The 25,208-nt window shown below is 47.4% G+C and overlaps 1 protein-coding gene across 10 annotated transcripts in view; it reads left to right on the top strand.

Moving 5' to 3' along the window:
- Positions 1 to 4: 4 nt before the first annotated feature.
- The window catches only part of UIMC1 (ubiquitin interaction motif containing 1), a 39,233-nt gene continuing 14,029 nt past the window's right edge, over positions 5 to 25,208 (top strand). For 5 of the 10 annotated variants that reach the window (XR_005931093.1, XM_029997678.2, XM_041119229.1 and 2 more), the window contains exons 1-7: positions 531 to 3,218; positions 4,365 to 4,522; positions 11,582 to 11,672; positions 16,844 to 16,968; positions 17,312 to 18,469; positions 22,029 to 22,093; positions 24,648 to 24,736. Coding sequence is in view for 9 of the 10 variants with exons in the window: in XM_029997678.2 (XP_029853538.1) it covers positions 4,373 to 4,522; positions 11,582 to 11,672; positions 16,844 to 16,968; positions 17,312 to 18,469; positions 22,029 to 22,093; positions 24,648 to 24,736 (1,678 nt within the window). In the remaining variant the exon portion in view is untranslated. Of the gene's footprint in view, positions 110 to 529; positions 3,219 to 4,364; positions 4,523 to 11,581; positions 11,673 to 15,439; positions 16,342 to 16,843; positions 16,969 to 17,311; positions 18,470 to 22,028; positions 22,094 to 24,647; positions 24,737 to 25,208 lie in introns of those variants that run through there. The other 5 variants (XM_029997679.2, XM_041119228.1, XM_029997676.2 and 2 more) reach the window with 5 other exon arrangements.

A 25,208-nucleotide genomic window follows, 5' to 3' on the forward strand; every position in this document is an offset into this window, starting at 1 on the left:
GGCGCGGCGGGGCGGCCCGGCGGGGGAGGCAGCGGTGCCGCCGCCCGTGGCCGCGCAACGGGGCGGCCCGGCGGGGGCGGGGCGCCGGCCCGCGGGAGGCCCGGGCCCGGTGAGTACCTGTGCCCCGCGGGGCCTGCCGCACCGCTCCGCGCCGGGCCCGCTGCCCCGGGGCTCGCCCGGGGCCCATCCGCCGCGGGGCTCTCGGGGCCGGGCGCCGAATTCCCCCCGCCCGGGGCTGTCTCTTCTCCCGGGGCGATCCCGGGACTGACGCCCGGGGCCGTTCCCCGGCCCCTTTCCCCCCGGGGCTGACCCCCCCCCCCCCCCCCCCCCGGGCATGCCCACCGGCTCCTGCGCCGGGTGATCCGGTGACCGGGGTCCCCTGGGGCGGGGGGACACCTCAGTATCACTCCTGTACCCCAGCCCCTTGCCCTGGAGGGGACCCTGGTACTGTGCCCCTTCCCCGGGGCCACCCTGGTGCTCTTCTGCCAGGCCTGTCCCCTGAGGAGGGCACCCCAAAACCGACCCCCCCAGAGCTCTGCCCGGGCCCCATCCCCAGAGGTGACCCCCCAGGCTAGGCCCTGGGGCCAGCTCCTGCCCTTCCTGTTTCCCCCTGCCAGGTCTGGCTCCCTCCCCTTCACCTGGGGCAGCCCCAGCACGCTCCCCTCCCTTTGATTTACCCCCCCCATGGCTGATCCCCTTCCTCCCGAACTTACCCCCCTATCCCGCCTGGGACCCCCCCCCTCCCATGTTTTCTCCCCAGGGTGACACTTGTCGAGTAGCCCTGACCCCCAGTCTCCCTGCAGAGCCCTCCATGCCCGAAGGCAGCGGGTTGGGAAGGGGATGGGAGGACTTTGAGTGGGTGCTGGGAAGAGGGGTGGTTTCCCCCCACCCAGGGCCTGCCCTTGGAGGAGGGAGAGGTGCTGCGTGCTGGACTTGCTTGGGCTGGGCTGGAGGGAAGCTGAGCAGTTAGCATCTCCCGCAGAGCTCAGTGGCATTTGCAGATGCACAGCACTTGGGCGCGCGTGGCCTCTGCAGTCCCTCTGTCCCTTCTCGTCAAGAGCCAGCTCTATAAACGGATAAATCCTGTAAACAATTCCTCTCCCCCCGGGGCGCTGTGAGGCCTCGTGTCCAGCTGGCTGCAGAGCATCAGCTGGGCCCTGCGTGCCGGGTCGAGCCGAGGGTCCGGGGATGATATTTCCAGGGAGGCGTGCGGTGCTGACCTGCCTGAACGCAGAGCTGCTTCGCGGTGCTGCTGGGGAGTGTCGTGCCTCTTCTTCCTGAGGTGGGGGGAGTTGTTTACAAAGCGACAGCCTGTGTCTCAAACGGCTCAGAAACTCATCCGGGGATGAGAGTCATTCATTTTTGGCTGCATTTTCAAGCATTTTTCAAGCTGTCACAGCTTGGCAGGTCTGTAGCTGCAGTGTCAAGATTTAGAATTATTCTGTCGGTAATTGCTTTCTGATTCATCAAAATGATAGATGAGAGGGAAAATGACAAATAATCACAAGTTGGGGATCTTCAAGGATATCCCTAAAAATGTGACTGGAGAAGCGTGGCATGTGTGAGTCCCTTGTCAGGAGGTCACCTTTGCTGTCAGAGCATTTACAAAGAAATTGTCTTAAATTCAGAGTTGAAAAAAAACTTGGATAACTGGAAAATGAGTCTGTGAGCCAAACCGCAAGGATAGTTTTAGATAATTCAGTCTTCAGCCTTTTTCACTGAGCCTGAAAGCAGGTATCATCACCTTGGGTACTAGCAACTGTCCTTTCCAAGAGTGCTAAAAGCAAAATACAGCTTCTGTGCTTAAATTCCCTACCTGAAGGTTGGGGGGGGGGGGGTGTGCACTCTGATGCGTGTTTTCTTCCCTCAGCTATACCAGCTTGTCTAATAAAAGCTATTACCGCTCTCCTACTCATAGCCTCAGACTAGCACAGCTACAAGTGATCTCTTACTTGTCTTGTTCCCTTAGTTACATTTACAGAGACTCTCTTTGCCACAAGTCCCTTCATTTTCAGAAGCGTTGTGGGAGTTGTGTGGTTACATCTCTTACTCTTTTTTTTTTTTTTTCCTTTAAATGTTGAAGGTAGGTGACTCATCATAACTCCAGCTGATATTTCTCAGTGATCTCTTATTTAGCACAGTGCATCAAGCAGAAGATGTATCGCAGAGTCAGAGGAGAGCTGGTGATACCAGCATGGATTTAAAAAAAAAAAAAAAAAAAAGATAGTGTGGCAGTTGCTTGTTGCTGTTTGCTTTTGTTTCGGTGGTAAAAAGGTTTACAGGCTGTCTCTCCAAAACCAGAGTGACCCTGCATAGGAGTCATACTGGAGGCATGGGCCTCTCCAGTGCTCCTCCCTATCAACCTGCCAGAATGCCTGTCTGTGTAAGTGTTTTTCTTCCAATAAGGGTGTTTTCCCCACCACAATGGACGCTCTTTGTGGAGGCAGTTCTCAGCAGCTGGGTGCGAGGCTTGGCTTGTCTCTCCGCGCAGAGGGCAAAGAGACAGTTTGGAGCAAAAGATAAAAAATGGAGAAAGTATAATGAGGATATTCCAACAAGACTTGAGTTCAGCTTAGCTGGAGCAGAACAGCTTTGTTTTGCAAGAGCCACTGCTTTTCCAAAAGCAGTGCTTGTTTTTAGTTCCCCTTCCTAAACAGACAAACATTTGTGGACTGCAGTGGTCGTTGCAGTTGCTTCTGGAGCTGTGCATGCCATTTGTGCAATATGCTGTCTTCAGAGGGCTCAGCAAACCTTCAGTGCAAATCATGACTCACCAGGATAATCATCTTTTGTCTCTAGGCATGTGTATGCATGTATTTGCAGAGGAAGGGAGGCAGAGAGGCTAAGGGAGCTTTAGAAGGCTGCAGGTAGTAGGGAGGGAGTGCATGTATTCCTCTCAGCCTCACCTTGCTGCCTCGGACTGTAGATGGAGCAGTGCACTGCTGTGCTTAGCCCTGATGGGGATTTTGAACTTCTTGCTCATTAGTATTTCTACACACAGCGGCTGTTTGCAGTTTTGTGGTGTTACAGAGAAGGGTTTGGCTCTATATTGGGTAATGCAGGGTCTTTGTTGCATCTTCTCTTACTCTTATTTTAGATCTAAGCAGCACATTTGAGCTATTTCAGTGATCTTGAAGGAAGGCAGAATGATCCTCTGGAAGGACACTGGTCTGGGAACCGGCCAACTTGACTTGCATTTACAGCTCTGCCGTTTTCTGGTGTGTAACGAGGGGCTTGTTGCTTAACCGCTCTGCACATGTTTAATTCTAACTTAAACAGAGCTGATCGTGCTCAGCCTGCTTTGTAAGGCTCTTTTAGATCACAGTTCAGGAAGCGCTGAATGTTGTTGCCGAGTTATTTGCCAAACAGCAAACATAGACAGGAAGGGGTGGTTTAACTCTGTGTGCCGTCCCGCTGCTCTCATTCACCGTTCCTGATCCTCTTGTCTGAGTCCTTTTTGATCAAAGCTGCTAATGCTTGCTGTGCATCTCTCTCCAACAGTCTATGGGCTGGCAAGGAAAGGAGATGCTGAAGTACTAGCTTGCATTGTGTGGGCACCTGCCCTCAATTGTGCTGTTCATAGAGCACTCAGGTTTGCACTAATAACGCTCAGCAGGTTCCTCCCAGCTTGTCAAGTGCCGCCTTTAATACGAATGGTTCAGGCATGTCTGCACAGAGGACTTCCGGAGGCTGATGCTCATTGAGAAATCCAGGCTGCGAGATAAACCTGTTGTCTTGTTTCCAACCTGCCTACTGCCATTGCCTGCGTTTTCCCTTTTTGTAGTGCTGGTGCAGCCTTCCACCGAGCTGCTGTGCTGAGAGCAAAAGAGCATCCTTTGAGGAACATGCTTTTCCCCCTTGTTTTGTTGAAAATAAAAGCTGACAAATGGCTGTGCTGTGGTGGCTTCTTGTTCTGGCATGCAAGTTTCAGCTTGATCTGCTGTCACAGTCTGGTTTGTTCTGCACCAAGACGGTGAAGGTGTGGGGCTGAGGAGGGGAAGTTTGGGCTTGTGTTGGAGAGCGAGAGGGTTGACCTGGTGTAAAGTGATGCTTTGGATGAGTTTGCTGATGAGCTTTAAGAGGAAAGCCTCATTGCTTTAGAGCAAGGGCATTCAGAGTGGCTTTGGTCTGTGTTGCTGTTCCCCTGAAACCCCTTTTTAGCAATCAGCTATAATAAAGTATTCTTAAGTAGATGAGTGGAGACTAGTATGTGTGGCTCCCAGTAATGCTAAATCCACCACGCTTTGTAATAAGGTTCTAATGCCTGGGGTATTTTGCCTAAAAATAGCAAAAAAAGGATGGCTGTTAGGGGAAATCTAAATCAGAAGGAAACAAATGGCTTTTAATCTTTCCCTCTGTTTCAGAGTGAAGGATGCCGAGGAAGAAGAAGCCCACAGAGGGCCTGGACTCTCGAGGTCAGGATGGGGAGGAAGAGGAGGAAGAGAAGAGGAACCCAGCCAATGCCAAGAAGAAGCGCAGTTTTGTGGATGCGTTTATTGTTATATCTGACAGTGATGGAGAGGTCAGTGATCGGCTTGTGGTGTCCAGAGCCTGTGCTGGGCCCTGCTGTTGCAGGAGAGTGCCCGAGCATCCCATGCTGTATGTGCTGGGGTCAGGCTTTGCACAGAGGGTATTGTGCCGTTCCTTTTCTTACATGTGAGATGAATCAAATCCTATTTGACTAGGAAATGAATGGTGTGCTTCGTGAGGGTGAGTTATGAGTCTGGGATTTGATAACCAAATCCTCTCAGAACTGAATTTGAAACGTAATTTAAAAGTAACCTTTCCTCAATCCCTTTACAAATCTTTTTTTCATAATTTTTATTTGATTGATTTCCAGCTAAACCATAGAAACATGATTCTGTATTATGTGCAAATAGATAAGAAAATGATTCAGAACACAGGCTTGTGAGTAGCTCAGACACAGCTGGTGTCTGGTAAACTGATTCTGAATTACAGAAGCCTGAGTTTTTAACCCACTTCCATAGGGTGTAAAAGGTGAACTGTGGTGTGGGTGTGCCTGGCTAAGACATAAAGGCTCAGATCCCTGATCCCTGGTGTTGTCTTACAAACATCAGCCTTACCCTAAAAGATTAAAATGTCTGCCTCTGTTACACTGGCATTGGGATGAGTGCAGGAACTCCTGCCTGGGGGAAACCCAGAGCCCTGAGAATCTGTCCTCAACTGAGTGAGGTACACAAGAGGGAATTAATAGAATCAATTTGTTATGTATGACTGTTCAGGCTTTGCTCTGTCTTGCTGGTGATTTGGGATCCTAAGCTGTTTTTTGTAATTCCACCATTTTCAAAAGCCTTTCAGTTCACTCTCAAGCTGTAGATCTTAAATCAAGTTCCTTTTGCTCCCACATCTGCAGCATGCTTCTCTACAATAAGGCGATTATCATGTGAGGAGGGGAAAAGCACTAGAAATAAACAGTAAAAAGCTGTAGGGCAAATGATATTGGATGTTTTTTCTTCACATTGTCTGAGTTCTTTCCCATTGGGAAATTCCCTGAAAGAAATGGAACATATGGCAGTAATAGTTCAGTGGGGTTAAACCCTTAGCTCTGCAATATGCTAAGTTAACTTCAGATGTCTGCTGCATCACTGGCCTTTATTGTGAAACCTATAAGGAAAAAAGAAATCAGCAGCTATAAGAGCTGCTGCAGTACATAAAAGATCAGGACCTGTTATTGTCTGCAATTATTCATCTCAATGTGTACGTATCTGAAAAAGAGGAAACAAACGTCTCTTAAAACACATCTATAAAAAGGTTAGGCTCCCTGACTGTTCTGTAAGTTTGTCTATAAACAATAAATTCTGATGGCATAATCGGTCATATTACAGAAAAGGATATGCTCAGAGAGGCCGTTAAAGAGCCAATTAGGTTCTGTTTAAGTGACAACAGTTCAGTCAGTTGAATGAGTGGATTTATTCAGTTCAGTCTCTTTCCTTCTGTGAGTCATCAGCTTCCAGATCCAGTGCCACAGTCTCTTGTCATGTTGTTTTCTGCAAAATCAAACCCCAAAATGTGATTTACTTGGTATCTCAAAAAAATAACTGTCTGGCTTCTGTAACTGTCTCAGCTCTTCAGTGTACATCAAGTTGAATTTCAATTTCGAACCTTGTAACTGTTGTTCTTGCTCTAGTAAGACCTTGTTATGTGTTCAAGAAGAGGTGTGGGAAGCTCAGATCAATAGCAATTTTAGAGAACAATACATTCTCAATTAATCTTGCATCTGTTAGGACATGGTTCCTTATGAATCAAAAGCTACAAGGACAATTTGGGCATCATTGATTCGATGGCTTTCTTCCTTGGCAGTCTCTTGGCAGGTATCTATAGAACAAGTCCCTAGTTCTGCTTCCAGACCAGCAGATCTTGTAGCAGCTGCACCTGGAAAGCCTCCAGCTTCTCACTTTTGATGATCTTTGGCAGACTGCCTCTCCCAGGAATTTTTCAGTCATGCTGGATTATCAAGCTCATCCATGTTATTTTGCCAAGTTTTCTTTCTTTGCTCATGTCTATGCTGTGGCATCTGCAGAGCTGCATCAGAAGGAAGTTTTCTGGACATGGGGCTTTCTGATCTCTGCTATATATAATCCTGGATTTGGGGAGCACTTCTCTTTTTTTGAGAGGGGTCAGACAAAATAAGAACGGTCTCTCTGGCTTTGTGGAAACAAGAGGAGATGACCTTCTTTGTGCAGACTGTGTCTCTGAAAACGCAGACGTGACGAATGAGCAAAGTGGTTCCTGTCTCCCCTGACTCTTTAAATCCTGTGGGGAGTTGGTTGCCTATGCCAGAAGATGGGTGGTCATTCACAAATACACAATATTTCAAATAGTGCCCAACAATGTGCTCTGCAAGCATAGCAATTCCTGGTCTGTCTCATGAGCCTCCTGCTTGAGTTGGGCTGATAAAGACTCTTTGACCCCCAGGATTTTCTGAAGCCACGTCTGAAAGATGATCGTCACCCAGCAGGAGGCCTGGGCAAGCATGAGCATTGAGCATAGCCAGAGGCCCAGCAGCTGTGCTAACCTGTTTGACTGATCTGCAGCCTTCAGTGCAGTTGATCCCAAAATGCTGCTGATCTGCTGTGGGACCTTTCAGAAGGGTCCATTTTTCCTGGGTAGATCCTTTGGGAGCTTTGAGAGTACCTGCCTCCACTCACAGAGTCTGCATGAAATCTCATAGGCTCTTTCTGCCAGATTTGTCAGCTCTGCCAGCCCTTGGGGAACATGACAAGACTCCAGGGTGATGGTGCCATCTATTTCTGCATGGCTTCCATGGCCTGTCTTCCCTTTGGCGTGGAACATCCCTTTGCCTGAGTATTCCTGTGTTTGGAGATACTTGCAGTCTGGGTAAATAGCAGCATGCATTGATGTTCCAGATCAGGTCTTGTCTTTTGTAGAAAGAGGGAAGAGTGTTTGGGCATCAGCTGGAATACCCGGCCACCACCCTGTCCTGTTCTCCATCAACTGTGGCAGTGGGCACTTTGTTTTGGGACCAGGCATGGCCTGAGGGACATCTTGCTATGGAGAAGATGGTGCTGGAAGCATCACAGCTAGGATGGCAGTGCCCACCTCACACCGCTGACCATCTGAGTGAAGCAGAGCCATGTGGGAGTATCACTGCAGCACCCTGCTGTCCGCACGGGCTCTGCTGTGGTACCGAGGGACCCAGTGCCTCCAATTCCAGCAGGCGAACGCGGTGTGAGTGTGCTCTCAAGGAGGCTCCACGGCTCTGCTGCGCTCACTCCTCAGAAATCAGATTGGTCTGAATCCAGGCTCCTTACAGCCTGGTAAAAGCCCTTTTTTCTACAGAGGCCTCCCTCCCGTGTGTCAGGAACTACACGTCTGGCACAAGCCTCGTCGTGTCTCGTTGTTCAAGTCTCCGCTTCCAGCAGGTTTGTTCTAATGAGCTGAAAGACAGAGCAGAGCTGAAACAGATTCTGAACTGAAGTCAGACACTAATAAAGTAGGGGGTGATACTAATTTCAGCAGCAGCGTTGGCTAGAGTCAAATGTGGCACGTCCAACATCTAATTGGCTTTTAAAAATAAATTAGTCTGGTTTTCATCTGCGTATTTCCCATGTAGGACGTGTGGTGTTTGGCTGTGCCCTATTGTTAGATTGTCCCAACTGCTGTTGAGCAGTAAGATTACCCAGACCTTTTGACTTTGCAGTCTGCACTGTTAGCTATGGAGACATTCTTCTGTAGCCTTTCCTTCCCTGAGTCAGTAGAAGCTGATTTCTGTGGTTTATGATGTGGATTCGAGGGAGCAGGATGTGGGAGGCTGGCTACTGCTTCCATTTACAGGCTTTTAGAAGTGAGTAGAGCTGTATCTGTTTCTGCTGGCAGAGTCAGGTTCTCTTAAGTATGTGTAAAAGCATTTTTAAAATGGGAACTTGATTTCCTGCTGTCTGGTGAAACCAAGCAGGTTAAAAAAACAAGGAAGAAGAATAGTGGCTGCCTTCCACTAAATGTGTAGGGAACTTTGGAAACCCGTCTTTTTCTTGATCTGTGTACAGTGCTGACAGTGAAATTGCTCATAAGAGAGCATCATAAATTAAACTGCAGAGCCTGACACACAGGAAGAGAATTTGGATTCCTTCTGGCCATTATGCTTTAAATTGACGGCAAAGGAGGAGAGACGCTATCCAGGCTGGCACTGAGCAGAGGTGCGCAGTTCCCACCTCGCCTCCGCTGTAATAATTAGTTTCCTCTGGAAGTTGTGTGTTGGAGATGACCTTGTAACTAAGAGTATTGGCTGCGGTTTGGGAATATTTTAATTGATTAAGATTATTTTTGGACTAGTGATCTTATTAGAAAGGCAGTTGGTTGAGTGGCCCCCTGAGTTCCTATTATCCTTGTAGACAGATGAGCATTAAAAGGTTGGGTCAGAGAGAGCAAGCCCTGTTGTCTTCTCTGAATTTTCTTGGCCCCTTCTGTTTCTACCATCCATGCCTGCATTTATGCAGAGCACTCTGGGGCCTGCGGGGCTTTCTCCCAGCAGAGGTACAAACAGCCATAAATCCTAATTAAAAGGTATGTTTTATTTTCTGGGTTTAAAAATAAAGAAGATTTAAGAATTCTTGGAATTGAGATGTGTGTGTATATTTTGGCCCATCAGGATTAATTGGATTTGCTTCAGTGGTTCGGTGTACTGTGGCTGTTTGGTAGAATGCTGCTAAGCAATTTAAACATCTTTCTCAAATGTATGAGGTTCGTACAACACGTGTCCTGCAATAATTTTGCTCCTGCCACTGTTGTAAATGTCGAGATTCTTCAGGACCCGGCACAGGGAACCAAGGCACGTACTCGGCTGCGTGGTGAAACTGGGCAGCCCGCCCAGCACCAGGCATGCTGCTCCCCTCCAAAGCCCTGGAGGTGTTTGAGCCCCGTCTTGTCCTGTGGTGCATGTTGTAAACGTGTGTGTCTGTGCACAGAGCCGACACTGGCAGCCATGGAAAGTTTGGTGTGCTCATAAATCACATCCATGCCCTGGAAGAGAGCTGCAGATGAGAGTGTCAGGGTTGACCTTCCGGCAAGTGCAAGAGTGATGAGGGGAAGATTGATGTCTAGAGAGAAGAGCTGGGGATTTACAGAGCCTGCTAGGATTAAATTGCCCCTGTCTTAAGCTGGAGTAGGTTTAGCAATGTTAGATGGGGCTTTGGGGGAGAGGGGGAGAGCTTGTGCTTAACCTCCTCCAGCATATAATCCTAGTGTGATCCTGGTGCGATTCCACAGACCATTCCCTACTCCCTTAGGTGTGAGCTGCCCGCAAGGTCAGCATAGGGCTGCCGCTGCAGACCCAGGCAGGGCAATTCATAGTAGGAGAACCAGTGTTTATGGACAACTGCGGAGAAGGGTGATGTACCAGGGCCCTGGAAGAAAGAGGGTTTCACCTGCTGAGCATGAGCTAGGCATCCCATCTTCCAGCAAGAGGAGAGAATCTGGCTGTGAAGCAGCCTTTTGGAGACACAGCAGCGGATCTTAGAAATGGTGTACCAAAACCAGGCTGGGCAGGGAAGAGAAGGAATCGGTCAAAGGAAAAAAACCTTAGGTGTGAGCATGAGTGTGTGTGTGGACTTGCTGAGCATGATTGCTGCCTTCTTGTGAGCTGATTCTCAAATCAGTGGAAGTGAGGAATGGTGTAGGTATTAGGGCACGTAAAAGCTGTAATGTATTAGGGTTTCAGGAAACCACTTAATAGTATGTCTTGCAAAATCTTAGTTGGATAAATAATTCAATTTGGTCTAGATAGTAACATTCCTGGATTGAAATCCTGCTAAAAGACTGTCAGCAAAAGCTGGTGATGAACAGAAGAGAGGCTTATTTGGGGGAGATGTAAAGCTGAGGCCAAGAGGATCAATATGAGGTCTGTGTGTGTTTTAACATCCTCATTAATGATCTGTAAGAGGGAGCAAGTGGTGTATATACATTAATAAAATCTGCAGATAACACTAAAGCTGGAGATGTCTTAAACAAAACTCAGCATAGAGGTGCAGTCCAAAGAACTTCACAGGTTCAGAAACATAGGCAATGGACAGCAGAAATTGATTACACTTGAAAATAAGCTGTGTATCCATTTGCATTAAACTAGCCCAAGCCACATGCCCCATCTTGAAGCCCCCCTCCTGGCACAGGAGGTGGTATGAGGCACAAGCATGTGGCCAGTTAGCCATGAGTCTCATGGACAGCAAAAACAACTGCAGCTGCAGACGGAGCCGTGTGAAGCCCTGTCCTGGCCAGGCGTGGGTCTCTGCCTGAAACACTGGGTTTGATTCTAATCCTACCTGATTTAGAGAGACAAATTGGAAGGGGTCCAGTGCCAGCCTTCGGTAATGTGTATGCCCTTGCTTAAGCTGTTAGGACAGCAACTTGCATAAATGTGTGCCAATTAAGCCTGTGACCATTCTTGTTGCAGTCCATGTGCTTAAAGCAACATGCACTTAGGTTGTTCTTGTGGGCGTTATTCCGGGAGGCCTCAAGACAACAAATTTCTGAAGTATTCAAGCTTCAAAAATGAAACACTTGTGGCAATACAGTGAGAGAATAGCACAAGGAATAAATACATCTGGCTCTCCTGCCTTTGGGGTGCATTAGCATGGGTCCCCAAAAATGGCTAGGATTCTAGTTTTGGTCACCTGAAATTGTCTGGGCAGAGTACTAGAAGCTGCACGACAGGAAACAGTCCTGGCTTACAGGTGAGCAATGTTCGGTTATGAAAAGGTTTTGTTTTTCTGTTTTGAGTGCTTACAAATACTGATGTTTTAGCAAGGCCAAACAAATTCTCTCTAAAAGCATGGGCAGCAGGTGCAGTGCATGGTGGTGACTGGCATGAAGTCTATTGTCTCTCCTACTTCTCTGTTTATGTCAGTCTGTAACTCTTTTTGCTCGTTATGCTTATCACACAGCTTTTAATAGTTACAGAATGTGATTGAATTATGTTTGAAATTCAAATTTCACACAAATAGAGGCTTGTTCTTGAACCAGTGTTTGTGTCTGAGTAGTGGGGGGGGGGGAGCTAGTAGTATTTCTTGCATATTGTATGTACTCACCATATTTTTTTCCATTACAGCAGGAGTCAAAGGAGGAGAGTGGATTGCAAAAGAAGAGAACAAAACAGCAGCTGGATAGAGCGAAGTTTGCTGCTAAAAGAAAAATTGCACGTAGGTCTCGAGTGTGGGGCTGGGGAAGTAGACAGGTGCTGAACAGCTTCTGCTGTTTGTGTTAAATATTATTTCCCTTGCAGAAAGGCTGTGATGTGGCTGGGGATGCACAGCTCTTGGAGAAGACCTTTCTCAGGGGTAAAATTTGCCTTTCTGAATAGGCACACTATCACTTGTTTTCTCCCAAGGCAGCATGTGCGCAGACTGGTGCACTTCCAAAACAAGTGTGCGAGGGTGTCAGTACCTCACTGGGTTTCAAAATTGGTTGAAGCTGATCTGAAAGCACTGTCAGTCACAAACTGCTTTCCTGTTCAGGCCCCTCTGCTGCTGTCTTTCCCTGAAACATCATGATGCTCTGACCTGGCAGTTGCAGCTCGGGAAAGATCTGAGTTGCAGCTGACAGTTATCTGAAATCATCGGCTCGTAGCACGGGGGCAGCCGGAGAAGCCAGCATCGTTGGGTATCATAAGGAAGGGTGTTAAGAACAAGAGATTTGGTGCACCCGCATCAGCAGCGCTGTGTGGAGTTCTGGTCTCCGCATCTCAAGGGCGCGGTCGAGTTAGGGGACATCTGGAGAAGGGCAACCCAAGCCATGAAGGGGAGGGAGCAGCTGCCTTGCGAGGAGCGACTGGAAAGCCTGGGGCTGCTCTGTTAGGAGAGGAAGGTGGGATCAAAGTTCATTATCAGGAAGGCAGTGCCTCAGCTGAACACAGAGCTGTTGTTTGCCAGCTCCTACAGCCAGGGTGCAGTTGGTGGAAATAGCAGGAGATGGATACGTTTAAAATGGATGAAGGAAAGTAATGCTTCACACAGCATGTAGTGAACTCCTGGAAGTTTTTGTCACAGGAGGTTGTGGAGGGGTCAGTATGAGCAGCTTTAATAAGGGATTAAATGCATTCATGGACAATAGGTCTATAAACAGATGCTAAAGGGAACAGGCTGGGATGTTCCCACTCATATTCTGCAAACAGCATTTCTGGATGCTGGGAATATTCAAGCAGAAGGGACTACTGAGCATGGCCAGGCTTGCCTGTACTCCCTGTACAGCGCCACTTGTTACAGCAGCCAGGCAGGTGGACTATTGCTCTGCCCCAGCGGATCCACACTCATGTTCTTGCGCTCTGCAAGGCAGCAGTCCATCTAGCATGTTAAATTCAGAATGTTTTAAAATGGGAGAGATGTTGTCTCCTGCAAAACCCAAAGCAATCACTGAACAAAATGGAGCACACGAGTGCTCCGCAAGCAGCAGCAGTTGGGCTTTGTCAGTCCTCCAAGGGCTTGTGTGAATTAAATTGTTTTTAATAGAGGCCTAAGGCCATAGCATGAAACAGCCTGGCTCTTTGTGGGAGTTGAAACCCAGTGTGCATGTCCTGTGTCAAACAAGTAAGATAGCAAAGTCAGAAATGGGGGAAGAGTCTTCTTTTTCTTCTTTTTCTCCCAAAAGAAACAGCATCAAGTAAAAGCTGAACCCCCACTTGGAGATGCAGTTAAAATGTGACCAAACATACGGTGCTAAGAACAGGGAGTTGCTGAAGTTGGATGTCCTCATTGCATCGTTGAGTGCACTGGATTTTAGGAGCTGGTGCTGTGCGAAAGGTCTTCGGAGTGCGCCAGAAAATCTGTGGGAGACAGGGCCGGCTCTCTAGCCATAATGGAGGAGTTTTGCTGCATTTCTAGATGTTGAATTCTTGATAATAGTTTTTATTTTCCTGGGGCAAAAGCTGCCTTTTTTTGTTAGTGTGCATGTCTGCCTCCTCGAAGTGCAGGAGTTTGGGGGTGCCTGGTGCTGCTCGGTTGGAGAGCGGTCGCTTGTTTAAGCACATGTGATGGGTCTGTTCTCTCATTTATAGGAAGCTATAATTAGACTTTTGGTGTTTGCTTTTAGGCAAATTAAGATTTGAAGTAGTAATTATTTTTCTCAGTGTCTTTAAATAAATTCTTTGAATTGTGAGGCAAATTGGTCTTTTGTAAAGATTCGGTGCTTCTGGGTAGAGCAAGTTCTTTCTCCTCAAAACTGGAAAATTTCAGATATTTGCAGGCTCTAGTTATAAAGCGTATCCTCCCATTTTTGCTTTGTTGTGGTTTTATTCATTTTAACCTAAAGCCATAACTAAAATATATCTGTGACGTTTCATCCTGACAGGATGAATGGAAATACAAAACCTAAAGAAGTCTGTCTCTCTTTTTCCGGAGGAAGTCAGTGCTTTAACACATATTTGAACGTTTTTACTGTAATTGCACTTTGGATATGTGAAAATACTGAGATCCCCATTTCCATTATTTTTGAGTAAATCTCTTATTAGTAAGTGTTAGAACTACAACTAGTGGGGTTTTGCATCTAATTCACTTTGCAAATGTCAAAACCGAACATAAATCGCTTGGCAAATTGCCGTATTAGCATTTAAAAAGGCTCTGAAATGGTTTAATTTGTTTAGGGCTGCAATGTCTCAAAAACAGTTTCTCCCTGACCCCTCCTTCCCATCTGTGGGTTTCTTGGATGCCCTGGTCCCCAGAGAAGCACTGGGATTTCATGCTGCTTTGGGATGGACGTGTGGCAAGTGGATTTTAGAGTGCGAGACGCAGAATTCCCAGCCAGAGGTGCTGGCGCTTCCCCACCCATCAGCGAGAATGGGCTCCTGTGAGGCGTGTGATGTGTTTGAGCTGAGCGTGATGGAGCGTGTCTGTCCAGACAGAGAGGGGTCATTCCCCCCAAAGGCTGTGGGAGCCCCTGCCCCGCCGGCATGTTCCGGGAGCATGGCTCACCTCTGCTGCATGCTCAGTGTTTGCTCCCAGAGTGCTTCAGAGGTCTGTTTGCACACATCGGTAGGGGGCTAACGCAACACTCTGGATTTCTAATCATCGTAAATTATGACTGGTGCAATCAACATCAAGTTTAATAAAACACAAGGTGCTGAGAAATGATCGGATGTGGAGCACAAAATACTGTCAGCTCTGGACCGCTCAGCTTAAAGCAGGTCAGGTCTCCTGGAAGGCATGAGCAGAGCTGCTCTTTGCTCTCTCCACTGTAATGCCAGGTGGATTTAAACTCGAGATTTCCCTGTCTCCAGAGCACCTACTCAACTGGAACGTGCACTAAGTGCATCTTGTTTGTCGCTGGTTTCTTTGCCAGAGGCAGCATTTGTCTGGCACATTCCCTGTCCCCAGAGGGGAAATTGCTGTGCCAGGGAGGGAGAAGAAAACAAAATGTACAGTAGTAACTCGCCAAAAAAATGTTTCTTTTTATTAAGCTTCATGGATGTTGATAGCCTGAACTGGTGAACACTCAGGCCCCCGTTTTAATTTAAGCACGTGGAAAGTCTTGTGTTGTGGGGCATTGATCACGTGCACCGGTGTTCTTGCACATGTCAGAGTTTGCAGGATCTGGCCTGATTGCTGTGATGGTTTGGGCAGGGAAACAAATCAGCACACACTTACTGAATGATTGGGAGGTGTTTGTATTGTGGAAATGCTGCGTATTATTGCTGTTCTTGGGGACGGGAGCCTTCTTCATACACTGGACTGTTGTGTGCTTTTCATTAAAAGATGCATTATTTTTTTCCTGGTCCCTCCTGGCTGTAACATCATAGAGTGACTTTGTACAAGGACAAAAGATCCCCACGAGCCCTGAGTGCACTGCAGTCTGCCTTCACTTCAACCTCTTTCTTAATTTTTAAAGAAATTAAAAAAAAAAAAAAAAAAAACAACACCAAAAACACAACCTAAAGCTAAGTGCTGATTTAGTAGGACATGTAAAGGAATCTATGGCTGGTAATCAGAACAGTCCAAAAATGCTTCAAATCCTGCTTGGGTGGGGGAAGAACCAGCCTGCCATTAGCAACAAGCTGGGGGAAGGGCAAAGCAAAGCAAAGCCTGCTGCTGTGTGGATGCACCTCAATGCAGTAGTGCCGTGATGCACGGGCTGTGCTAAGACCAGTGCAATCCCAGGCTGCTTCAAGGGAGACTGCACTGCTGTATTTTGGTGGCAGCTGGTAGGAAGAGGATGGGTTAGAAAATGGGAGCCTGCAGCTTCTGAATGCATCTTTATCCAGGGAAACGTCTGTCTCCAAAACTGGCTGCAGTGAAGGCATGTTTTGTGCTTGGGCGGCCTTCCTGTTCAAATTGCATCTCTTAAAGCTCTTCTAGCCCATCAGAGAGCAAGCCTTTCGGTTCATGCATGAGATGGCATGTACAGGATTCTGCCTGAAGGAGGGAGCGGGTTTTGAAGGAAATCTGTCAATTTGTTTCGAGTGAGAAGATGTGTTTTTCGGCTCCTGAGAGTGCTGTTGAGTTGTTTTCCAAGCTGCACTCCATTCTGCAGGCATTGTACATTTTAAGCATAGTGAAAGTGTTGGATTGAATCTAAGTAAATAAGCATTTTCCAAAGTAACTAACTGCTTTCTTTCTAAATAGCCAGTCTCGGCTTCTGGTTTGCTCTGGGTGAGGAATATTTCAGGAAAAAATTTTCTGCTGAAGTAGCAGTTACAACTGTAGGAAACCTGTTTCCCATGCGTGACTGACTTAGTGATGCAGTGGAGTGGTGATGCGAGCAGAAGGGGGATGCATGCATGTGAAAGATCCTCCATAATACCACTGAGCAAGTAACATTATCCTCCACAGAGCTTTCCACCTGCAGCTCCGGGTGAACAACATGTAGGTCTTTTTCTCTCGGGTAGGTCTCCTGTGGTATTGCAGGTATCTGTGTGGCAGAAGACAGTGAGATGTGCTATTTGGCTACTAAAAACGTGTATTAAAGAAGATGTGTTCTTTATTCTGCCTCGCTGCTGAGCCTATCCGATGTAAAAATGAGCACATTTTGTAAGTCTATCCTTTTCCTCTCTCCTTGAACATGCTTTCTGCAGCTGTAGAGTGTGGTGTTTGATGAGGGCAAATAAAATGTCCCGTTGCAGTTAATATACCTAGGGAGTCAGAGTTTAGATTGCTGTAGAAAACCTAACTGAAGTTCCTGACTTGGGTTACCTTTTTCATTTAGTGTTGCCTGCTCCGGTTTTGGTGACACCTTTTCAGGAAAGCTGAGGTTTAGATGTTTTGCTCTGCATTCCTCCTGGGGAGGTGGGACCCTTGGACATTTCTCCCAACATGTTGGATATATGTTGGGTGTTCACATACACCTGCAGCTGTGACTTGACATTATCCTTTTTCTTCTGCTGTAGAGATGACTGAAGAGGAACAGTTTGCACTGGCCCTGAAAATGAGTGAGCAAGAAGCCAGACAAGTGAACTGTCAGGAAGAGGAAGAGGAGGAGCTCTTGAGGAAGGCCATTGCTGAGAGCCTTAATGTAAGTGTGCTTCTGTGAAGAGGCTTACTAGGGTTCTTCAGCAACGTTGCTTTCTGTCCTTGCTTTGCCATACTGCACAAAATAAGGTTTTACTGGGGGCCTAGCTATTTCCAGCGCGAGCTGGAACTACAGCAGTTGCAGAGTAGTTATTTTGTACCATTCCTAGTGGGAGGGGTGTATGAATTCTAACCTCCGCTGTCCCCTATGTTGGGGTACACAGTTCTGGTCAGGGCAGGGGGTGTCCTGCAGTCCAGGTGACAGCTGCCAGTGTGCTGGGGGAGCCCTTGGTATGCACAGCGGATAGAGAACACACCTCTTGGAGAATCAACCTTTTGTTTTTCAGAGCTGTCAGCCCTCAAACTCCTCTGATGCAACCCCTCAGTTGTCTGCAGAAGTACTGGGTGCGCGAGGCCAAAGCCAGCCTGCCGAGAAAGAAGGCTCTGAGATCCTGAGAGGTCTGGCACTTTGCCCTGACACCCCTCGCTCCAAGTGCAGCTCCCACTCACAGAGCGCCAGAGCTGATGGGAATGGACAGATGGATGTCGCCCGGAGCCCCCTGGTAGTGTTGAGGAGGTTAAGCCAGGAAATCGTTGAAAGCTCACTAGTATCTAGCATAATCGTGTCTCCGGGGAAGGGCCAGCCTGTGACAAGGTCAAGTGAAAAGCCTTCCTCACCAGCAAAAAGTGATTCTAGTAACATGTTACCCAGCACTCTTGGAGAGGACTTCATCTCTTTGAGTCCCACCTTTGGCAGGGTGACTTCAGACTCCTGGCGACTGACACCTCGGAGACTGTTCGCAAGCCCCTCCAGCTCTTCTGAAACAACAAGCCACGAACCAAAAGAGCAGCCCCTGCCCTGCACTGGCCATTCTGCGGGAGAAGCTGGTGCCGGGAGCTCAGCCACGCTCTGGAAGAGCTGGACCGTGGAACAGTGTGGCAGCCCCAGGAGGAGTGGTGGAGGAGCAGGAACCAAACACACCTCACAGCCCAGGCACCTCACCAAAGTCTGTGTTTCTGCAGGGCAAGCAGAGCAGAACGAGGTGCCTGACAGTACCCCTGAGCTTTGCATACTGAATGCAGAGGAGGAGAAGCACAAGCAGGAGGAGACGAGAGACACAGTGCATTATTACTGGGGCATCCCCTTTTGCCCCAAAGGGGTGGACCCCAACCAGTACACCAAAGTCATCTTGTGTCAGCTGGAGGTTTACCAGAAGAGCCTGAAGCAGGCTCAGAGGCAGCTATTGCATAAGAAGGAGTTTGGAAACCCAGTTGTGCCCAGTTCTTCCTTGAGCCAAAATGAGCTTGGGAAAGGAGAGCAGATAAGCAGGGAGAATGGGGTTGCTGATGATACAGAAGATGGAGACCCAGATGGGCAGAAGGAGTCCGAGAGCATCACCTGGCTCCTCCCTTCAAAGAGGAGGGAGGCAGAGAGTCCAGGGCACAGCATGGAAGAGGAGAAGAACTCCACTTCTGATGATGAACCGACCACCAGCTACTGCCAGGTAAGAGCTTTGCCACTGAGCAGAGGTTGAGCAGTCCTGCTCTTCTGTCCATTTAGGTTTCAGTCCCTTCTGCAAAGCAGGCACTGCTGTTTAATGCTCCTCTTAAATTCAGGGACTTCCTCCCCTAGCCACACAGCTTATTGTGAAAGGGACAGGAAAAGCATACAGGCCGATACCCAGCTCACAAATGGTAGAGGCCATCATGCAGCCTGGCATTTGTCCATTAATGCACCACTGAGATAAAGACTTCCAGCTGACTTGCCCTTCTCAAAAGGGTGTAGCCTGGCAGTGTGTCAGGGTAGTGAGCACAGAGATGATGCTGACCACCACCAGCTGTGGCAAGCCAGCTTATAAACCCATGGCTGTGTGTGGAGCTCTGCATTTTCCTTCATAGACAGAAATGTGGCTTTTGTTCTTGCAGTGCAGCCTTTCCTTTTTGCACCTACGTGCTTGTTTGCGTCCGTACGTGCTTCACCCTTGCAAGTGCTTGTGGTCCTGTGGTTGTGTCCAGGAGAGGTTCAGCATGCTCCCAGGCGTATTCTTCCTGCCTGGGGTGATCTGTCATCACAGCGGTGCTCATCGTCCTTGTTCTGGTGGTTGGGCACCTTCTCTCCGGCTTGCTTGTTGGGTCTGCTAGACGCTAGGTGTCAGCCTCTGTCTCCATCAGGGCTTTCTTGTTGGAGCGGAAGGCAGCTTTCTGTCACTGCTAAGTTTAAACAGATTGCTAGTCAGATGAAGTATTTATTACTGCTGTATTTTAGGTTTGTGTCAGCCTTTTCCAACCCTCATTTTTCATAATGACTTCACTCCCGGATCATTGTATAACTTTATCTTCTCTATGACTGAAGCCTCTGCTCTGTTGTTCCTGTTTTCAAGTGTATTTGATCATTTACCCTGGTGTTAGAAAGATACTTAACTTGTTTTGTGATATTTATATTCTGTCTTGTAATATTGAACACTTAGGAAAAACGTCATGTCTGCATTTTCTGGTTGCAGAAAAAGAGCAGAGCAGCCTGTGCTGAAATGTGACTTTTCATGACAGTGCTTTGGCTTGGGTTTAGCAGATACAGATTTAAACAAGCCTTAAAGGTGACCTGCAGAGGAAAGAAATGGACTTGTGCCCTTTTTCATTTCTTTAGGATAGATACAAAAGACCTGAAAGGTTCTTAAGGCAAACTGCTTTTTTTCTTCCGTGTCTTTTCCTTTGGAAATGGAGGTGTCATTAATCTGGAAGATTGGGGTGACTGCAGGTCTGTGGAGGTGTATGCTAAAGCCCTTGGAAAGCTACAGCAGCTGGGAAGGGTGTGAACTTTTAATCAGTACTGAAAATTGTGGGGTATTTTTTTTATATTATCCGTTTAATGCTAATACCTAATTAAGTCTTGGGGAGAAAAGAGGTTTTAGTGGTGCTGAGTGGGAACTTGTAATGTACTCACCCTGACCACAACAGCTCTCTCAAAGAGCCATAGTATGTATGTGGATGTAGTCTTTCTGATACTTTTAAGGTGAAAAAATAAGGAAGGGAGAGGGGGAGCAGACTTTAAAATTTCAACCCTAGCCCAAAATTTGCCAATCTTTTATTTATTTGAGAGAAAATAATTTCTACATGCCCTTCCATCTGCCTTATCACACCCAGCTTGAGAGGTTGCTCCCTTTTCTCACCTCTCTGTGCAGTCACATACTGAGGCCAGTGCAGGTGACTTACTTGCAAGATCGATATGTTTGATGTTTGCTTGTGCCTTGTTTCCATTTTTTTCCTTCTATCAAATACAATTCCACCGGCAGTGACAAAGGAGGGGCCTGGAGCAGTCGTGTCGCTGGTGTGCTGCATCGCTTGGAGACCCCTGCTGCCTGTACTGCCCTGGGCCTCCCCCAGTGCTACCAGGGCTGCTTTGCTGGTGGGAGATTTTAGGCTGTGCTGAGGCTAGAAACCATCCATGGGGACTCAAACCTGTCCTTGAAAAAGCCTTGTGCTGTGTGTTGTACCAGTAAAATGAAGGTGCAAATGATGTGCTTGAGGGAGCCTGCCTGTGCCCGTGGTTTGAAACCCTCACCTGGAGCAGGCAGAGACCTTCCACCCTGGCAGTGGCCAACTGCTGCAACTGCCACCCGCAGCCAAGGAATGTTTGCACAGAGCAAATCGTGGTTGTCAGGAGATCTCATAGCCTGTGAACCTGCACTAACGAACTTCACTGCTAATAGAATCAATTCTTTCGTAGCCTTTCAAATAAGGTTGGGCGACTCTTGGTCTTTAAAAGATTCAGAGGGAAAAGACCCAATTCTGGAGAGTTGGAGTCTGGTGACCTGAAGTAGTGCCATACCTTAAAACATGTGTACTAGGAAAAACAGAAACATGGCCCAGTATTCATGACTGGGGCACAGTCATTGCTGAGATATGCACAGCTCAGGAAAAAGAGAAATAAAAACAAAGGAGGAGGTGTGGTATTTTATGTTAATGATGAGTTAGTCTGTGAAGAAATAAAGAACAGCGTAGATGAAACAGAATATTTGGGGGTTGGAGTCACTTTAGGGAAATCTGACTGGAGGCTTTGTTTTGGGGCTTGCTGGGGAAGTACATCAGCCATCCAGGACTGGAGCTGACTGAAGTTGAAAGCTATGGTAGAAATCAAACTCAGAGAGTTTAATAGACTCGAGGAAGGGGCAGGAAAACCCCTTGGATTTCTTTGAGAACTAGCATGAGAAATCGCAGGCCTGACAGCAAGGACTGTTAATAAACCATTGTAATTCCACCTGATTAGAGAATGGCAAGTGTAACATGTAGGCTGAAGAAGAAGAAAGGGATCTGGGTAATGACTGGCATGTTAGCCTGACCTTGGCGGTGCATAAGGCTTTTGAACAAATTTTAAAGGAAAGAATAAGTGGAGTCGTAGAGCTAAATGAAAAATGGGATAAAATGCACACAGATTTACCAGCTGTAGATTGTGCAGGTTAATCTGTTCCCTCTCTTTGATGGGACAGCTGATTTCCCAGTCAAGAAAAATGCAACACATCTTATCTGTAAGGAATTTCAGAACAGTATTGCTCGTGGTCAAACATCAGCTGTACCATTTGATCAGGTCATCCTGGCTCAGGCAAATAGATTTTAAACTGGAGTAGATGAGGGCTGCTAGGGGGCTTGAGGAAGTGCAAGGGGACACGAAAATCCTTGGGTTGTTTAGCTCAGCGCAAATGGAGATGGAGAAGAGCTATGGTTGCTGCCCATAAGTACATCAGAGTAGATGCTAGGAACAGGCAGAGGCTGTGGAAGGTGGTGGACAAGGTTGGCATGAATGAGTGGGCATGGACAGTCCAGGAACATGTCTAGTCAGCAAGCTAACAAAAAGTGCTGCCAGGCATTATTGCAGGGAGCTGCTGAAACACCTTACCAAAAGGAGTGATGGAGGGAAAAAGCTGGCTAGTTCAGGATGGATACTTAGCCATTTTCAGAAAAAAATACGTAACAGACTGGGTGCAATGTCATGGACAGAATCTGATGACCCAGCAGATCCCGGTTAGCTGCATACATTGTTTTATATAATACCAGAATTTTCCTTTGCAGGCCTCCCAGGTGCTGCCTGCAGAGGATGTGCATGAAGATGGGGAACCCATGCAAGTTGCACAGAGGTGAGTAGGGTGGTTTCAGAGTGTGGGGCTCACGGGCTCACTCTGGTGATGTGGGCTCTTCCACTCTCCCTGGAGTATTTTGGGGTGCAGTCTCACCAGGGCTCGCTGCAGGGCCTGGCAGCAGGGCTTGCTAGAAAGGCTGTCTGCAGTTGCTGCTGTTAGGTATTCCTGGAAATACATGGCTTTGGAGCAGCATGGGAGAGAGGTGGGACACAACTGGGGAGAAGAGCTCAGTTACTTTATAAAACGTGCAAGGTGCATCCTTGTACAAGTAGGAGGACTTGATCCTTGCCCTCTGGAGCTAATGCGACATGGTGCAGTAAAGCTGTGGAGATGGGTAGGTGAGCTCAAGGTGAGTTATAGCGATTCCATCATGTGGTCTGTCTGGGAAGGCGCATAGGCAGCATGGTGGAGGGTTTACTGGATTTCTGTGTGTATTTTTATGTTCTTGCCTTACTGCTGAAGAGGAAAGAAGGGCGGGGGGAAGCCAGACGGCACTGCCTATCAGCCAAAGATAGAGTGCAGTGCTCCAGAAAAGCCACTTCAGCAGATGACAGGTGTGGGACAAGTCAACATGATTTTCTTCAGATTAAGCTTACTCCTCTTTTCCTTTTTTTTTTTTTTTTCCCTTCTCCTTCCTGTGGGTGCAATTCTGCAGCAAAGGCTGTGGGAGAAGAAGGGCAAATGGGAGAGGATTCAAGGAGCAAGTTACAAGAGAGGCCAGATAATGTCATGTTTTTAATTTGCTGGGTTTTATAATTTAAACCTGCTTTGGAACAAAACTGCCAACTTTCTTCTGATCTAACAGCATTTGGCCTGAGCAGTTAATATCAATATGCAGAGTATGAAAAATCCCTCTTGCTTGCACCTTGCTAACAAGCTTAAAGCTCGCCTTGGGGAGCAGGAGGAACCTGCAGCTGCTGTTGCTGCTGAGGCTGATGAGTCTGTGACAGCTGAGGTCTGAGCTTGTGTGCTTGCATAGAAGGCACCGAGGTGTGCACTCTGCAGAGCTGGCCTCCTGCCTGCTTAAGGCAGAAGAGGCCAGGGCTGAATATGAAAAGAGGGGGACCTCTTTTGCTTGGTGTAGCTCATGGGGTTAGTTTGGGACATTCCCCAAGCTGCCCAGGAGCTCCTGGCTGCCCCCCTAGGGGCCGGGATGCACCTGGGTGCTGCGGTACCTCCTTGAGCAGCTGGCACATCTGCAGCAAGGCAAGAAATGGCTGCGGTCTTCGCAGTTTTGTGCACATTAAGTGTTGCCATCTGGCTCCTGGTAGTTTGCCAAGTGCAGTCCTCTCTCGGGTAAGGCTCAGGCACCCTGGCCGGCTGGCCTCAGCCGCACTTAATAGGAAAACACAGCTCTGAGCTGTCTGGAGGTAGTGAAGCAGTTTAGGAAGTGGCAGCAGTGAGAAGAGGCTCCTTTGCTTTCTGCGGGCCGCTCTGCCCGATTGCTTTATGCTTTGTGCGGAGCACATTAGATTGGGGTTTTAATAAATGATTATAGGCTTTGTTACTGGGAGATAGTTGGTGTAGCAAGAAATGTGGTTTGACTTCAAATTGATTAGCCCATTTTATAAATGTCATAGCAAGTTGTTTTGTGTGAGTTTTTCTGAAGTGAGCCCTGATGTTGGACACAGAGTAAAACACGCTCAGCCTGGATTCATAACAAATGCTTTGAGATGCTTTATTTAGAGAGAAAAGCCACTTGTGATTTCCTATCAGAATTTTGTTATTTATCATAAATCAACAGTGGCTGTTCTCGCCTCTCTAAGGCCTGTGGTTGAGCTTAATAAATCTTCTATTTGTCAGTATGAGGATTCATGTTTTTAAAGTGTGTTCTTGCATACTTGATCAGAGTAATCAGAAAGCCACGCAAAGCACGGAGCGTGTCAGCATGGGTGCCAGACTTACTCGGCAATGCCTGCCTGTTTGGGAAAGACACTGTGTGGTGTAGGGGAGGAAAAAAAAAGGAGGAATCCGAAGGTCAAAAACGAGAGGAGCAGTACCTGGTGCTGCTCAGAGGAACCGCTGTGCTAATGCTGTTAGGACTTTGCTGCAGGGAAGCCTTGCCTTGTGTTGCATCCGTGCTGCTTCTGGCTGCTGTGCACAGCGATAAGGAAGAAAATTAGCAGTGTGAGGAGGGAGAGGGTAATGCAGGATAAAGCAAGTCTGTGTCTTTCCTCTCTGAGGATTTCCTTCCTCAGACAGAAAGAAGCATGGTGCTGGTACCTGCACAACTCCCAAATCTTATAAGAGTAGAAAGGATCACGGGAGTCCCACAGTTGTGAGCAGGTATTTTTGCTCCCCTGACATGAGATAGTGACCCATCATGCCTTTTTGTCAAGGGCTTCTAGAAGAAAAAATGTTCCCTTTGGGGTTTTTGCTTAGGACAGCATTTTACACCCATATTTCACTGTTGTCCTGGTCATTTCTGGCTATCAGATATTGACCGCTTGGAAATTATGGCATCGTCTGCTGTTCTGAACTGCGTGAGGCAGGTGGGTGTGGCTGTCACCTACTGGATTGGATATTTATGTTATATTTATATTTTGAACAGCATCTCCATGTTGACCCCACTTGGCAGTAAAAGGAGCCCAGATACTGCCACAGAAAACTCTGCTGAAGAAGAGATCTCTGTTTGCCCAGGTAAGAGGCACTTGAGAATGTTCTGAATTTTGCACCAAAAGTTGCACACTTATAAATTTCAGAGAAAAAAAGAGAATTTTCAAGTTATTTGAACAAAATAAGATTTCTTTCCCAGCTGTGTTTGTCAGGGCTGAAATTTTCCAGGTAATTAGTTCGATTCCCTGGTTTTGGACCCATTTCCTCTAAGACAGTTCTGTGACCAGAGATTGCTGGGGACTTGCTGCTGAAGAGACACTAGGATGTACATCAATATGGAGCGATCACTCAAAACAAGGTGTCAGGAGTGGTCTCTTCAATGCAATCAAGAAGTTTTCAGATTTTTCAGTTTCAAGATATGTGTAAAGCATGAGAGCTGAAATAATTTTTGTCTTACATTAATTAAACATGTTTGGGACAACTGAGTTTTTCTTCCTTGGTCTCTCCTACCATGTCTGAGATTTTCCAGTCCAGAGTTTTAAGTGAGAAAATTAAT

This window comes from Aquila chrysaetos, chromosome 22 (assembly GCF_900496995.4).
Source record: "Aquila chrysaetos chrysaetos chromosome 22, bAquChr1.4, whole genome shotgun sequence".
NCBI classification, from domain to species: domain Eukaryota; kingdom Metazoa; phylum Chordata; class Aves; order Accipitriformes; family Accipitridae; genus Aquila; species Aquila chrysaetos.